This window comes from Ranitomeya imitator, chromosome 2, assembly GCF_032444005.1.
Source record: "Ranitomeya imitator isolate aRanImi1 chromosome 2, aRanImi1.pri, whole genome shotgun sequence".
Taxonomy (NCBI): Eukaryota; Metazoa; Chordata; class Amphibia; order Anura; family Dendrobatidae; genus Ranitomeya; species Ranitomeya imitator.
The window spans coordinates 166,528,986-166,546,718 of record NC_091283.1 but is presented as its reverse complement, the minus strand read 5'-3'; the positions used below and the strand labels follow the sequence as shown (position 1 = coordinate 166,546,718).

Sequence of the window (17,733 nt, the reverse complement as noted above, 5' to 3'; positions counted from 1 at the left end):
CCAAAAAAAAGAGCCACCTTCACCGAATGCAGCATTAGTTCTGCACAAGGTGGCTCTTTTAGTTAAAAACGCCTGGGGGGAGGGGGAGGTGACAGGTTCCCTTTAATATTATGCATGCAGTAAGCTGCCTCTAGTGGTGGGTGCAGGTAGTGAGAATTTTGTCTTTGACCACTAGGAAGCAAGAAGAAATGAATCATGCTTGTCAGTGTTTCATCAAAAGATACAAGGACCAGACAAAACCCATCATGATGAATGAGACTCTCGCAACAATGGACTGTAGACCACTGGCAGAATTCGGGAGGTGCCTGTATGTTCATACCAGGAATGTTCAAAGCATTGCTTAGGAATAGTACCCAGGAGCCATCGCTGTATTGGATGCAGAGTTAGCTTGCATTGTGGACCAGGAACTAACCTTCTGGTGGTATCTGACTACCCGAATGAAACCTGAATATTAGAAGCAACACAACAAAATCAACAGACCATAGACGGGGGGGTATCAACTTTCAAAATTTCCTTCTTATTGACAGTTTTTCACAAAATACATGTGACATATAAATGGCCACCATTTCTCTTTTGAAAGCTGGTAATGAAGGTCAAAGCAAGGACCAAGAACAAAAGGAAAAAAGACGAGTACCGTCAAAATGTTTCTCGCTAGTGTCAGTCCAAGCAAAATTGTGCTAATGTCACCAACGTCTCGTGGATTCTGCAAGTACAAAAATTTCTAAGACAGGAACATTTTCTACGGATGGAATTGTGGGGGCCCAGTATTCAGTTCATCATGTCTGGGGTTGGAGGTTTAAGGCTGCCACATGTAAGTCTTTGATGTGTCTATCTGAACCACTGTTGGAAAAGTCTTATCTTCTTGAGGTGGCACCAAGACTGGTTGTTCCAAGCTGCTCTCTTTTTCCTTCTCGATTTCCCCTTCCCAAAGGCTGATAAGTGGTGGATAGAAGTCATTGAGAGGGATGAACGAAGCCCTCTGCATGTACTTTTTTAAAGAATGTCCACAACTTTTGTAACGGAGGTGATGTCCAGCATATACAATGACCGAAGCCATGCATAGTCCAGCAATGAGAGAGCCTAGAGCTGCCGAAAGGGCAATACTGACCGGCCGGCCAACTGCGGCAACTGAAAAGGAAGCGTCTTTGGTGGTCACATTAAGACAAGACTGTTGACTTGGCCGGGATACAGATGACACAGTAAAGCAAACCTCATACTTGGTGGCCGGCTGTAGATGTGTAAGGTTGTACTCTTGTATATCTAGAGGAACTTTGGCAGTATAACTGATATGTGGATTGTGTATCCTCATGGTCGCAGAGGTCCATAAGGCTGGAACAAGGACATTGGGAGCATTGGCTGGCCCACCCAACATCTTCCACTCCACCACAACGAAATTGGAATGAACCTTCTTTGTGACTATGGAAAGAGATGTGAAGTCCTGCTCCTCAGTCCCATTGATGAAAATGACAACACTTTTACTATCCGTGCCGTCTGAGTTCCACATTTGGCACATGTATGATCCAGAATCTTCTTCTGTAGCATCCAAAATTTCCAGAGAACCCTCAGCTTGGATTCGAACTCGACCTGTTCCTCCAGATATTCTATCTCCATGGGGGGTTATCCAGTATATCTCTGGCTTTGGGTGACCACTTGCTTGGCAATTGAGAGTCACCAGCTGGTGTTTGGATAGATGAAGCCGAGACGGAAAGGAATGTTCATCTATTAGTGGAGGACATCGACTTAACCAAGCTTGTCCTTGGATTTCCTGGAAGAGGTGTCCGCTGACTAGTGGTGGGCTCATGCATAGTGTGGCCTGGGCTTCTATCAGCTGAACTGATGAAAGTCCTTTCCAGTTATTCTGGCAATCACAGCGCAGAGGATTACTGTATAAGCTGATTTCTGATAATCCCGGTAGTGTCTGAAATACTTTAAGCGGTATTAATGCCAATCGATTATTGCTAAGAAGTAAAGTCTTCAAAGCACTAACGTTAGGTCCAAAGGCACCAGGGTCCAGGTAGGTCAACCTAGGGTTGTTAAAAATTTCTAGTTTAATAAGCTCAGGTAAGTCCCGGAAGGCTTCAGATTCCACACGTTCCAGATCCTCCATCGAATTTAGACTGAGTTCCTCAAGATGAGGCATGTCTTTAAAATCCCCGGTCTGAATTCTACTTATGGGGTTCTTGTTAAGGTCCAAGAATTTCAGGAGGTTCAAGTGTTTCAGTGCTTCCTTAGGGACAGAGGCAAGACGATTATCAAAAAACGAAAGGCTTTCAAGATAGTCCAATCCAAAGAAGGCATTTTCTGGAACATGGTTTAGCTCCATTCCTGCCAATACGAGACTGTGTAGTTTTCCAAGTGGTTGAAAATTCAAGTTTTGGAGGGCACTGACGGGATTTTCTCCAATCATAAGTATCTCTAGGTTTGGAAGGTCTTCAAACCATGTTGGATCGATGACACGTAGACGGTTGGCATTGAGATGAAGTCTTAGAAGTTTTCCCAAGCCAGCGAAGGCTCGAGGGCCAATATAATTTATCTGGTTGTGATTGATATATAACTCTTCTAGGCTCTCCAGATCTTTTAGGCAATGGTCCGGCAACTCGGTGAGCTGATTCTCCTCTAGATAAAGGGTTATGAGATGGGAAAGGTTGGAGACACTCAAATCCTGGATGCTCTGAAAGTGGTTTTGAGACAAGTCTAGTTCAGTAAGGTTGACCAGATCTTGAAGCTCCCAACCCATATGTGATATCTTATTACTCTGTAGAAGTAGCACTTGGGTGTCGATGGAAATATTTTCTGGGATGTGAGTCAGAAGTAGGTCATTGCAGTCCACCGTCTTTGCTTCATGGTAGACGGACTGTGGTGTGAACCATGGCCTTGTCTCACAGACACATTGAGGGGGGCAGAATGCCAAACCCGAGATGTACACTGACTGGCAAATTACCAGAACGGCCCATGTCTCAGTCCAAGGAAGCGATCTCTTCATTCTTAAGGAATGGATATGAGTCATGTTGAAGGAAATATAGAAGACAATGTGCCAGGTGTGGACCAATGTATCTGTAAAGAGACAAAGCAGAAGGGAATATTATATGAAGGAACACAAACTCTTCATCTTGTTACTCATCGACAATATCCCACCAGTCACCATTTATAGGGTGCATATAATTTTGGAGAACTTAAAGAGGTTGTCAGGAAATATGTTGACCCCCCTACTCACCTGTTTCCCAGTCCAGCACTGCCACTCCATTGGTCACTGCCGGTCTTTTATAACAGCGATGACATCACATCCATCCACATGACTGCTGCAGCCTGTCACTGGCCTCAGCCTTTTCCAATTAGTGATGTGGCTATACAGAATGTGGTCTCTGGAGTATAATAAAGACTGGCGAGGGGACCAACGAGCAGCATTTTTAGTGTAGCTGGAAATCAGATGATTATTATATATTTATTATTATTTTTTTTTTTTTTTTTATGCTGTTAGCAATTTTTTTTTTAAATCCCTGACAATCCCTTTATATATCACTATACAGAAAAAAAAAACAGTAAATATTGGTGTATTCTCCAATCTGGGTATAACTTGAAGATTCTTCAAATATCATGCACAATCGTATGTGACCTATGAGCCTATTTAGACATCAAGAACCAACTATTACCTCTGCACAGGAACCAGGTATAACTGTTACCTCTGCACAGGAACCAGGTACAACTGTTACCTCTGCACAGGAACCAGGTACAACTGTTACCTCTGCACAGGAACCAGGTACAACTGTTACCTCTGCACAGGAACCAGGTACAACTGTTACCTCTGCACAGGAACCAGGTACAACTGTTACCTCTGCACAGGAACCAGGTACAACTGTTACCTCTGCACAGGAACCAGGTACAACTGTTACCTCTGCACAGGAACCACGTACAACTGTTACCTCTGCACAGGAACCAGGTACAACTGTTACCTCTGCACAGGAACCAGGTACAACTGTTACCTCTGCACAGGAACCAGGTACAACTGTTACCTCTGCACAGGAACCAGGTACAACTGTTACCTCTGCACAGGAACCAGGTACAACTGTTACCTCTGCACAGGAACCAGGTACAACTGTTACCTCTGCACAGGAACCAGGTACAACTGTTACCTCTGCACAGGAACCAGGTACAACTGTTACCTCTGCACAGGAACCAGGTACAACTGTTACCTCTGCACAGGAACCAGGTACAACTGTTACCTCTGCACAGGAACCAGGTACAACTGTTACCTCTGCACAGGAACCACGTACAACTGTTACCTCTGCACAGGAACCAGGTACAACTGTTACCTCTGCACAGGAACCAGGTACAACTTACCTCTGCACAGGAACCAGGTACAACTTACCTCTGCACAGGAACCAGGTACAACTTACCTCTGCACAGGAACCAGGTACAACTGTTACCTCTGCACAGGAACCAGATACAACTGTTACCTCTGCACAGGAACCAGGTACAACTGTTACCTCTGCACAGGAACCAGGTACAACTGTTACCTCTGCACAGGAACCAGGTACAACTGTTACCTCTGCACAGGAACCAGGTACAACTGTTACCTCTGCACAGGAACCAGGTACAACTGTTACCTCTGCACAGGAACCAGGTACAACTGTTACCTCTGCACAGGAACCAGGTACAACTGTTACCTCTGCACAGGAACCAGGTACAACTGTTACCTCTGCACAGGAACCAGGTACAACTGTTACCTCTGCACAGGAACCAGGTACAACTGTTACCTCTGCACAGGAACCAGGTACAACTGTTACCTCTGCACAGGAACCAGGTACAACTGTTACCTCTGCACAGGAACCAGGTACAACTGTTACCTCTGCACAGGAACCAGGTACAACTGTTACCTCTGCACAGGAACCAGGTACAACTGTTACCTCTGCACAGGAACCAGGTACAACTGTTACCTCTGCACAGGAACAACTGTTACTGTCTTATTGTCATTTTCATAAAGTTTTATTGTAGAACACATTTTGTGTTATATATACATAGTCTCAGACTCCACAAAATTTTATTATGATTGTTTTTTTGTCCAAGCCATTGATTCAGTCATCGTGCTACTTCCCCCATCTGTTCTTCCCCCTCATCCTCCATCTTGGCTGGATTGCTCCAATGTTTTCGCTTTCTTTCCTATCACTACAAATCCTTGATCCCTTTATTCTTTCCTCCACCTCTATGCCCGTTCTCTTGTCATCCCCTCGCATATAATTCGCCAGCTCCCCTCGTATGTCTCCCCATCTTAAGCACTGTCTCCTACGCTCTCGCTAAGATGTTGCCATGGCAACACTCTGAGCGCTTTCTCCCAACGACATGGGGACGACGACGCATTATTAACCTCGAACATGCCGCCCAGCTCTGCTACACCGCGGATTATGTATCTGAAACATTGATGAATGCACCAATATACATACGGATGAAGCAGAGCCGAGTCTGTCTCGTCACTGTTTCTTCTCTAAGACCAACTCCGCTCTGCTACATCTCCCGGACGACTAATCTCATCGTTACACAAATGGGTGTAATAATGTGCGTCACTCTTCCGCCATCTTGTAAATCGCCGTCTTGTAGTGCTGATGAATGCAAACTATTGCTCTCTGGTATCAGCCATTTCAGAATATTTTTCAGTGCCATAAAATGCTGCATCCGTTCTATGTATGTATGGCATCGGTACGTCATTTCAGCACTCGGGACAGCTCCTTCTGCCCAGTCATGGCCATACGTTGCATTTTGCTATGTTTTGGGGGTCAGTTATCAGAACTGTGCGGCCATAGTCTGGCCTTGCTGCCCATAACAACAAGTCAAAGCTCTAAGACTATCCACTGAGATTAGCTGCTATAGGCAACAAGGACAACAAGGCCAGCCTGAGTCAGAGGCCTCCTGCACAGGCTGCAATATGGCGCCCGCTGTTCCTCATATGTCCATGATTATATAAGGAGGCACATGGGGGAATGTGTTCTCATGTCATAGTATGGAGGCAGCTCATGCTCCAGAGAGGCGCCATATGGCCCGGGTGCTTCATTATAGATATTCATACACAGCGCCTAAGGTGTAGAAGAGACGTCAATGAAAAAGTAGTACCGTGTGTTACTGACAATGGGCAATGTCCGACTGAAAATGGACACCTACCTAATAACAACCAAAGAAAGACTAGATATCACTTTATTGCCTGCACCTCCTTGATGCTGGTTACCATGGGCAACAAGTCACTTATGTCTATTATTCCTGTACTGTGACATCACTGTGTCTATTATCCCTGTACTGTGACATCACTGTGTGCATTATCCCTGTATTGTGACATCACTGTGTGCATTATCCCTGTACTGTGACATCACTGTGTGCATTATCCCTGTTCTGTGACATCACTGTGTGCATTATCCCTGTTCTGTGACATCACTGTGTGCATTATCCCTGTTCTGTGACATCACTGTGTGCTTTATCCCTGTTCTGTGACATCACTGTGTGCTTTATCCCTGTTCTGTGACATCACTGTGTGCATTATCCCTATACTGTGACATCACTGTGTGCATTATCCCTGTATTGTGACATCACTGTGTGCATTATCCCTGTACTGTGACATCATTGTGTGTATTATCCCTGTACTGTGACATCACTGTGTCTATTATCCCTGTACTGTGACATCACTGTGTCTATTATCAGTGTTCTGTGACATCACTGTGTGTATTATCCCTGTTCTGTGACATCACGGTGTGCATTATCCCTGTTCTGTGACATCACTGTGTCTATTATCCCTGTAAAGTGACATGATTGTGTGCATTATCCCTGTACTGTAACATCATTGTGTGTATTATCCCTGTACTGTGATATCACTATGTGTATTATCCCTGTACTGTGACATCACTGTGTGCATTATCCCTGTTCTGTGACATCACTGTGTCTATTATCCCTGTTCTGTGACATCACTGTGTGTATTATCCCTGTACTGTGACATCACTGTGTGCATTATCCCTGTTCTGTGACATCACTGTGTCTATTATCCCTGTACTATGACATCACTGCGTGCATTATCCCTGTTCTGTGACATCACTGTGTCTATTATCCCTGTACTGTGACATCACTGTGTCTATTATTAGTGTTCTGTGACATCACTGTGTGTATTATCCCTGTACTGTAACATCATTGTGTGTATTATCCCTGTACTGTGACATCACTTTGTATTATCCCTGTACTGTGACATCACTGTGTGCATTATCCCTGTTCTGTGACAAAACTGTGTTTATTATCCCTGTACTATGACATCATTGTGTGTATTATCCCTGTTCTGTGACAACACTGTGTGTATTATTCCTGTTCTGTGACATCACTGTGTCTATTATCCCTGTACTGTGACATCGCGGTGTGCATTATCCCTGTTCTGTGACATCACTGTGTCTATTATCCCTGTAAAGTGACATGATTGTGTGTATTATCCCTGTACTGTGATATCACTGTGTGTATTATCCCTGTACTGTGACATCACTGTGTCTATTATCCCTGTACTGTGACATCACTGTGTCTATTATCCCTGTTCTGTGACATCACTGTGTCTATTATCCCTGTTCTGTGACATCACTGTGTCTATTATCACTGTTCTGTGACATCACTGTGTGCATTATCCCTGTACTGTGACATCACTGTGTCTATTATCCCTGTACTGTGACATCACTGTGTGCATTATCCCTGTATTGTGACATCACTGTGTGCATTATCCCTGTACTGTGACATCACTGTGTGCATTATCCCTGTTCTGTGACATCACTGTGTGCATTATCCCTGTTCTGTGACATCACTGTGTGCATTATCCCTGTTCTGTGACATCACTGTGTGCTTTATCCCTGTTCTGTGACATCACTGTGTGCTTTATCCCTGTTCTGTGACATCACTGTGTGCATTATCCCTATACTGTGACATCACTGTGTGCATTATCCCTGTATTGTGACATCACTGTGTGCATTATCCCTGTACTGTGACATCATTGTGTGTATTATCCCTGTACTGTGACATCACTGTGTCTATTATCCCTGTACTGTGACATCACTGTGTCTATTATCAGTGTTCTGTGACATCACTGTGTGTATTATCCCTGTTCTGTGACATCACGGTGTGCATTATCCCTGTTCTGTGACATCACTGTGTCTATTATCCCTGTAAAGTGACATGATTGTGTGCATTATCCCTGTACTGTAACATCATTGTGTGTATTATCCCTGTACTGTGATATCACTATGTGTATTATCCCTGTACTGTGACATCACTGTGTGCATTATCCCTGTTCTGTGACATCACTGTGTCTATTATCCCTGTTCTGTGACATCACTGTGTGTATTATCCCTGTACTGTGACATCACTGTGTGCATTATCCCTGTTCTGTGACATCACTGTGTCTATTATCCCTGTACTATGACATCACTGTGTCTATTATCCCTGTACTGTGACATCACTATGTCTATTATCCCTGTTCTGTGACATCACTGTGTGTATTATCCCTGTACTGTAACATCATTGTGTGTATTATCCCTGTACTGTGACATCACTTTGTATTATCCCTGTACTGTGACATCACTGTGTGCATTATCCCTGTTCTGTGACAAAACTGTGTTTATTATCCCTGTACTATGACATCATTGTGTGTATTATCCCTGTTCTGTGACAACACTGTGTGTATTATTCCTGTTCTGTGACATCACTGTGTCTATTATCCCTGTACTGTGACATCGCGGTGTGCATTATCCCTGTTCTGTGACATCACTGTGTCTATTATCCCTGTAAAGTGACGATTGTGTGTATTATCCCTGTACTGTGATATCACTGTGTGTATTATCCCTGTACTGTGACATCACTGTGTCTATTATCCCTGTACTGTGACATCACTATGTCTATTATCCCTGTTCTGTGACATCACTGTGTCTATTATCAGTGTTCTGTGACATCACTGTGTGCATTATCCCTGTACTGTGACATCACTGTGTGTATTATCCCTGTACTGTGACATCACTGTGTGTATTATCCCTGTACTGTGACATCACTGTGTGTATTATCCCTGTACTGTGACATCACTGTGTGTATTATCCCTGTCCTGTGACATCACTGTGTTTATTATCCCTGTACTGTGACATCACTGTATGTATTGTCCCTGTATTGTGATATCACTGTTTGCATTATCCCTATACTGTATGAATCTGTGATTTTCTATTGGGCATCCTGCTGCATCTTGAAGTGAAACACAATAATGACAATTTCAGCTCTGCTAAACTAGAAAGTATGAGACATACCCAGATCAGACTTGTTAGGGAGAAATCCACCTTCATCTTTCATAGATTTGTCGTTACAAACTGTTCTGAAGGATCTCTGACCAGTGAGAAGTTATTACTAGTAAAGGAAATATACGGGTGATCCTTAAGTAATCCGAACAAACTACTTTGCATAGTATATACAAATATGTAATGATACAAAATACCGACATTTTCAAATCATCTGTTTCCTTTCACGAAGCGATAAGTATATGATAACATTATATCTGTCAGCAGCCAACAGTAGGGGAGCTCCCTGTATACAGAGATACATGATAAGATCCTGTCTGCAGCCGCCATTAGGGGGAGCTCCCTGTATACAGAGATACATGATAAGATCCTGTCTGCAGCCACCACTAGGGGGAGCTCCCTGTATACAGAGATACATGATAAGATCCTGTCTGCAGCCACCACTAGGGGGAGCTCCCTGTATACAGAGATACATAAGATTCTGTCTGCAGCCACCACTAGGGGGAGCTCCCTGTATACAGAGATACATGATAAGATCCTGTCTGCAGCCACCACTAGGGGGAGCTCCCTGTATACAGAGATACATGATAAGATCCTATAAAAAAAACTATAGGGAGAAAAATACTTTATCTAAAAAACTAATTAAAGCTGCCAAAAAGGAAACAGAGAAGCACATTGCTAAGGAGAGTAAAACTAATCCCAAACTGTTCTTCAACTATATCAATAGTAAAAGAATAAAAACTGAAAATGTAGGCCCCTTAAAAAATAGTGAGGAAAGAATGGTTGTAGATGACGAGGAAAAAGCTAACATATTAAACACCTTCTTCTCCACGGTATTCACGGTGGAAAATGAAATGCTAGGTGAAATCCCAAGAAACAATGAAAACCCTATATTAAGGGTCACCAATCTAACCCAAGAAGAGGTGCGAAACCGGCTAAATAAGATTAAAATAGATAAATCTCCGGGTCCGGATGGCATACACCCACGAGTACTAAGAGAACTAAGTAATGTAATAGATAAACCATTATTTCTTATTTTTAGTGACTCTATAGCGACAGGGTCTGTTCCGCAGGACTGGCGCATAGCAAATGTGGTGCCAATATTCAAAAAGGGCTCTAAAAGTGAACCTGGAAATTATAGGCCAGTAAGTCTAACCTCTATTGTTGGTAAAATATTTGAAGGGTTTCTGAGGGATGTTATTCTGGATTATCTCAATGAGAATAACTGTTTAACTCCATATCAGCATGGGTTTATGAGAAATCGCTCCTGTCAAACCAATCTAATCAGTTTTTATGAAGAGGTAAGCTATAGGCTGGACCACGGTGAGTCATTGGACGTGGTATATCTCGATTTTTCCAAAGCGTTTGATACCGTGCCGCACAAGAGGTTGGTACACAAAATGAGAATGCTTGGTCTGGGGGAAAATGTGTGTAAATGGGTTAGTAACTGGCTTAGTGATAGAAAGCAGAGGGTGGTTATAAATGGTATAGTCTCTAACTGGGTCGAAGTGACCAGTGGGGTACCGCAGGGGTCAGTATTGGGACCTGTTCTCTTCAACATATTCATTAATGATCTGGTAGAAGGTTTACACAGTAAAATATCGATATTTGCAGATGATACAAAACTATGTAAAGCAGTTAATACAAGAGAAGATAGTATTCTGCTACAGATGGATCTGGATAAGTTGGAAACTTGGGCTGAAAGGTGGCAGATGAGGTTTAACAATGATAAATGTAAGGTTATACACATGGGAAGAGGGAATCAATATCACCATTACACACTGAACGGGAAACCACTGGGTAAATCTGACAGGGAGAAGGACTTGGGGATCCTAGTTAATGATAAACTTACCTGGAGCAGCCAGTGCCAGGCAGCAGCTGCCAAGGCAAACAGGATCATGGGGTGCATTAAAAGAGGTCTGGATACACATGATGAGAGCATTATACTGCCTCTGTACAAATCCCTAGTTAGACCGCACATGGAGTACTGTGTCCAGTTTTGGGCACCGGTGCTCAGGAAGGATATAATGGAACTAGAGAGAGTACAAAGGAGGGCAACAAAATTAATAAAGGGGATGGGAGAACTACAATACCCAGATAGATTAGCGAAATTAGGATTATTTAGTCTAGAAAAAAGACGACTGAGGGGCGATCTAATAACCATGTATAAGTATATAAGGGGACAATACAAATATCTCGCTGAGGATCTGTTTATACCAAGGAAGGTGACGGGCACAAGGGGGCATTCTTTGCGTCTGGAGGAGAGAAGGTTTTTCCACCAACATAGAAGAGGATTCTTTACTGTTAGGGCAGTGAGAATCTGGAATTGCTTGCCTGAGGAGGTGGTGATGGCGAACTCAGTCGAGGGGTTCAAGAGAGGCCTGGATGTCTTCCTGGAGCAGAACAATATTGTATCATACAATTATTAGGTTCTGTAGAAGGACGTAGATCTGGGTATTTATTATGATGGAATATAGGCTGAACTGGATGGACAAATGTCTTTTTTCGGCCTTACTAACTATGTTACTATGTTACTATCCTGTCTGCAGCCACCATTAGGGGGAGCTCCCTGTATACAGAGATACATGATAAGATCCTGTCTGCAGCCACCACTAGGGGGAGCTCCCTGTATACAGAGATACATGGTAAGATTCTGTCTGCAGCCACCACTAGGGGGAGCTCCTTGTATACAGAGATACATGATAAGATCCTGTCTGCAGTCACCACTAGGGGAAGCTCCCTGTATACAGAGATACATGATAAGATCCTGTCTGCAGCCACCACTAGCGGGAGCTCCCTGTATACAGAGATACATGATAAGATCCTGTCTGCAGCCACCACTAGGGGGAGCTCCCTGTATACAGAGATCTATGATAAGATCCTGTCTGCAGCCACCACTAGGGGGAGCTCCCTGTATACAGAGATCTATGATAACAATCTGTCTGCAGCCACTACTAGGGGGAGCTCCCTGTATACAGAGATACATGATAAGATTCTGTCTGCAGCCACCACTAGGGGGAGCTCCCTATATACAGAGATACATTATAAGATTCTGTCTGCAGCCACCACTAGGAGGAGCTCCCTGTATACAGAGATACATTATAAGATTCTGTCTGCAGTCACCACTAGAGGGAGCTCCCTGTATACAGAGATATATGATAAGATTCTGTCTGCAGCCACCACTAGGGGGAGCTCCCTGTATACAAAGATACATTATAAGATTCTGTCTGCAGCCACCACTAGGAGGAGCTCCCTGTATACAGAGATACATGATAAGATTCTGTCTGCAGCCACCACTAGAGGGAGCTCCCTGTATACAGAGATTTATGATAAGATTCTGTCTGCAGCCACCACTAGAGGGAGCTCCCTGTATACAGAGATATATGATAAGATTCTGTCTGCAGTCACCACTAGGGGGAGCTCCCTGTATACAGAGATACATGATAAGATTCTGTCTGTAGCCACCACTAGGGGGAGCTCCCTGTATACAGAGATGCGTGATAAGATTCTGTCTGCAGCCACCACTAGGGGGAGCTCCCTGTATACAGAGATGCGTGATAAGATTCTGTCTGCAGCCACCACTAGGGGGAGCTCCCTGTATACAGAGATGCGTGATAAGATTCTGTCTGCAGCCACCACTAGGGGGAGCTCCCTGTATACAGAGATGCGTGATAAGATTCTGTCTGCAGCCACCACTAGAGGGAGCTCCCTGTATACAGAGATGCGTGATAAGATTCTGTCTGCAGCCATCACTAGGGGGAGCTCCCTGTATACAGAAATCTATGATAACAATCTGTCTGCAGCCACTACTAGGGGGAGTTCCCTTTATGCAGAGCTACATGTTAAGATCCTGTCTGCAGCCACCACCAGGGGGAGCTCCCTGTATACAGAGATACATGATAAGATCCTGTCTGCAGCCACCACTAAGGAAAGCTCCCTGTATGCAGAGATCCATGATAACAATCTGTCTGTAGCCACCACTAGGAGGAATTCCCTGTATACATAGATAAATGATAAGATTCTCTATGCAGCAACTACTAGGGGGAGCTCCCTATATACAGAGATAAATGATAAGATCCTGTCTGCAGCCACCACTAGGGGGAGCTCCCTGTATTCAGAGATACATGATAAGATTCTGTCAGCAGCCACCACTAGGGGGAGCTCCCTGTATACAGAGATACATGATAAGATTCTGTCTGCAGCCACCACTAAGGGGAGCTCTCTGTATACAGAGATATATAATAAGATTCTGTCTGCAGCCACCACTAGAGGGAGCTCCCTGTATACAGAGATATATGATAAGATCCTGTCTGCAGCCACCACTAGGGGGAGCTCCCTGTATTCAGAGATACATGATAAGATTCTGTCTGCAGCCACCACTAGGGGGAGCTCCCTGTATACAGAGATACATGATAAGATTCTGTCTGCAGCCACCACTAAAAGGAGCTCTCTGTATACAGAGATATATAATAAGATTCTGTCTGCAGCCACCACTAGGGGAGCTCCCTGTATACAGAGATACATGATAAGATTCTGTCTGCAGACACCACTAGGGGGAGCTCCCTGTATACTACAGAGATACATGATAAGATTCTGTCTGCAGTCACCACTAAGGGGAGCTCCCTGTATACAGAGATGCATGATAAGATTCTGTCTGCAGCCACCATTAGGGGGAGCTCCCTGTATACAGAGATACATGATAAGATTCTGTCTGCAGCCACCACTAGAGGGAGCTCCCTGTATACAGAGATACATGATAAGATTCTGTCTGCAGACACCACTAAGGGGAGCTCCCTGTATACAGAGATACATGATAAGATTCTGTCTGCAGCCACCACAATTGGGTGGAGCTCCCTGTATACAGAGATACATGATAAGATTCTGTCTGCAGCCACCACTAGGGGGAACTCCCTGTATACAGAGATACATGATAAGATTCTGTCTGCAGCCACCACTAGGGGGAGCTCCCTGTGTACAGAGATACATGATAAGATTCTGTCTGCAGCCACCACTAGGGGGAGCTCCCTGTATACAGAGATACATGATAAGATTCTGTCTGCAGCCACCACTAGGGGGAGCTCCCTGTATACAGAGATACATGATAAGATTCTGTCTGCAGCCACCACTAGGGGGAGCTCCCTGTATACAGAGATACATGATAAGATCCTGTCTGCAGCCACCACTAGGGGGAACTCCCTGTATACAGAGATACATGATAAGATTCTGTCTGCAGCCACCACTAGGGGGAACTCCCTGTGTACAGAGATACATGATAAGATTCTGTCTGCAGCCACCACTAGGGGGAGCTCCCTGTATACAGAGATACATGATAAGATTCTGTCTGCAGCCACCACTAGGGGGAGCTCCCTGTATACACAGATACATGATAAGATTCTGTCTGCAGCCACCACTAGGGGGAGCTCCCTGTATACAGAGATACATGATAAGATTCTGTCTGCAGCCACCACTAGGGGGAACTCCCTGTGTACAGAGATACATGATAAGATTCTGTCTGCAGCCACCACTAGGGGGAGCTCCCTGTATACAGAGATACATGATAAGATTCTGCCTGCAGCCACCACTAGAGGGAGCTCCCTGTATACAGAGATGCATGATAAGATTCTGTCTGCAGACACCACTAGGGGGAGCTCCCTGTATACAGAGATACATGATAAGATTCTGTCTGCAGCCACCACTAGGGGGAGCTCCCTGTATACAGAGATACATGATAAGATTCTGTCTGCAGCCACCACTAGGGGGAGCTCCCTGTATACAGAGATACATGATAAGATTCTGTCAGCAGCCACCACTAGGGGGAGCTCCCTGTATACAGAAATACATGATAAGATCCTGTCTGCAGCCACCAATAAGGAAAGCTCCCTGTATACAGAGATATGATAACAATCTGTCTGCAGCCACCACTAGGGGGAGTTCCCCTTATGCAGAGCTACATGTTAAGATCCTGTCTGCAGCCACCACTAGGGGGAGCTCCCTGTATACAGAGATACATGATAAGATTCTGTCTGCAGTCACCACTAGGGGGAGCTCTCTGCATACAGAATGTACAGCCACATTGAACTCAATACTAGCTGTACAATCTGTATGTATGAGCTCATACTAGTGGTAGCAACAGGCAGAAAGAACTTTATATTTCAATGTTACGGTGTTGCGCCACAGAGCAGACTTCTTATTAATCTGGTTCTCCAGTACCAGTACCAACCAGATGACCTACCAAGCACCAAGCATGAGTCACCTGGTGCAAATAGACCAATCCCGTGCTACTAAATAGCTCTTTTACATTGACCCTCCCCCCCCCCCCCCCCCTTCTCCTTCAGCAGCATTGGCGATAAAATGACGCCTGTGGGACTATTTTTCAAGAATATCACTTGTCCTCACTATTGGGGGAGTATAGTGAGAACATTATATTTGGTCTACATTAGAAATATGGGCAAACTGTTGTCAGTAGGTCCCTGTGAGAGTCTGGTAGGTGGAGTTCTATATTATTTCATGAGCACTGACCCTAAAGTTCAGCTTTGCACCCACTCATATGACTTTCCGTTGCTCCCTGCAGTACTACCATTTACCAGCAGGTGTCACTGTTTGTGGTGCTGAACATTAATAAAAGATTTTACTTTGTAAAGAAATGTACAACTTGACCATCGATTGTTATCATAACATCGACTCTCGCTTCGCCAATATGTTCGCATCTTTATGTTTTAATTTTATAGAATCAATATTTTCCCATTTCCATGTTTGATTTTTGATATCCTTTAATTTTGTGATAGAGGTGGCGCTCTATGGCCAATGGGCAATATATGGTAGAATGACGCCTAATCGCCATACAATTGTATTATTTCAGATATATAATACACAGTAATATATTTATTGCACGGCGTAAGTCTGACTTCAACCTGGGCTCATGACGTCACCTCCCACAACAATACCCCATGCCGATTAGCAGTGCCGAATGGCTGCATCCTCTCAACTTTGACTGGGGAGGAGATTGAAACATTGGGAGGAAATAAGGGGAACCGGAGGAAATAAGGGGAAGCAAGGGCTGGACTTCTTACCGTCAAATGTTGGAGGGTGAAGGCGAGCGGTGGAAGGTTGTGCTCTTCCGCTCTACGCCATCAGCTTCCACGGCTTTGGGTCTATCATTCTTTGTTTCGCTCCTCGTCTGGTCCGTGCTCCCTCGTTCTCTTCCTATCCTTATCTCTGCAGCGTGGTTTTCTTCAGGGTTCTTGTGTTCTACTGCTGGCCGCCGCCGACTCCTTTGTCCGTCATGTTCTCCGCCAGCCTCGTCTTCTCTGCTCCCTTTCTCTGTCCCTCGTGTTCTGCTTTGTGACTGTTTCTTTCTCCTCCGGCTGAATAAAAGGAGCGTTTCCATCTGACAGGTGCTCCCGCCAGCCAATAGGAGGGGAGAGCTTCCAGGGCTGCGGCGAATGGAGAAGACGGAGGGGCGGGAAGGAATGGATGTGTAAAAGCGTCGGATATAGAAGCTGACAACACACGGTGATATTATGAATATGGATCAGGCCTGACATCACTTCTCTGACCTGCCTGGAAACAGAAGACTTCACATGTTAGCTCATTATCTCATCCCCCCGCCGCCGCCTCGTCCCCGTGCCTCAGGAACAGACTGGGCTGGGGCATCGGGGCAGACACAACCAGCGGCAGGGAGGCTGTATCCACGGCACGCTGCAGACATTCCCGCAATGCCATGATGCGGGCGTCCATTATATGCCCCCATCCTGGGCAGACACCGTATAGTAACAGCTTCCCAATGAGAGTAACCACGGTGTGGTGCTATTATTTAGGACTCTATGACCACATCACTAATATAGGGTTTGGTACAATTATTTAAGTACTGCGGTATTATACGGGGGACTGTATGATGGTATTATACAATGTCATGACATTGGCGGCATTATACCATTCTATTATGTGGTCACTATGTGGTCAGTATGGCACTATTATTTATGACCCTATTATAGTATATCTGGCATAATGTTTGGCCCTACTTAGAAGCTGCCCATTAGCAATGGTATGCAGGGACTGTATGACGGTATTGCTTAGTAACTGGAAATCACTACGTGGCAGCAATTATTTTCATTACGGCCTTATTTAGAATTGATGCAATGGTCTTATATGGGCACTACATTGGCATGGTATGACCTTTTTATGTGGTGTTGGTATAGCACAAATATTAAGGACCCTCTGATTTTGTTGCTGGCACTGTATGGCAGTATATTCACTGTATGACAGTATTATTTCAGCACTAAGTATTAGTGATACACGACCTCTATAAAATGATGATTTACCGCACATTGTATGCTTATCAAACATATTATGTGAGCACTGTAAATTACTGTTGTATAGCAATACATGGTAGCATTATTTATACACTGTATGGCACTGTTATATCGCAGTATTTTGTGGACACTATTTTTCA

The 17,733-nt window shown here is 44.4% G+C and overlaps 1 protein-coding gene across 1 annotated transcript; it reads right to left on the bottom strand.

Moving 5' to 3' along the window:
- Positions 1–496: 496 nt before the first annotated feature.
- LOC138662325 (leucine-rich repeat neuronal protein 1-like) lies at positions 497–16,655 on the bottom strand. Its single transcript, XM_069747820.1, has 2 exons — positions 16,352–16,655; positions 497–3,054 (listed from the first exon to the last, which is right to left on the bottom strand). The coding sequence occupies exon 2, from the start codon at positions 3,005–3,007 to the stop codon at positions 797–799; it is 2,211 nt and encodes a 736-aa protein (XP_069603921.1). The 5' UTR covers positions 3,008–3,054; positions 16,352–16,655; the 3' UTR covers positions 497–796.
- Between the last annotated feature and the right edge of the window lie 1,078 nt (positions 16,656–17,733).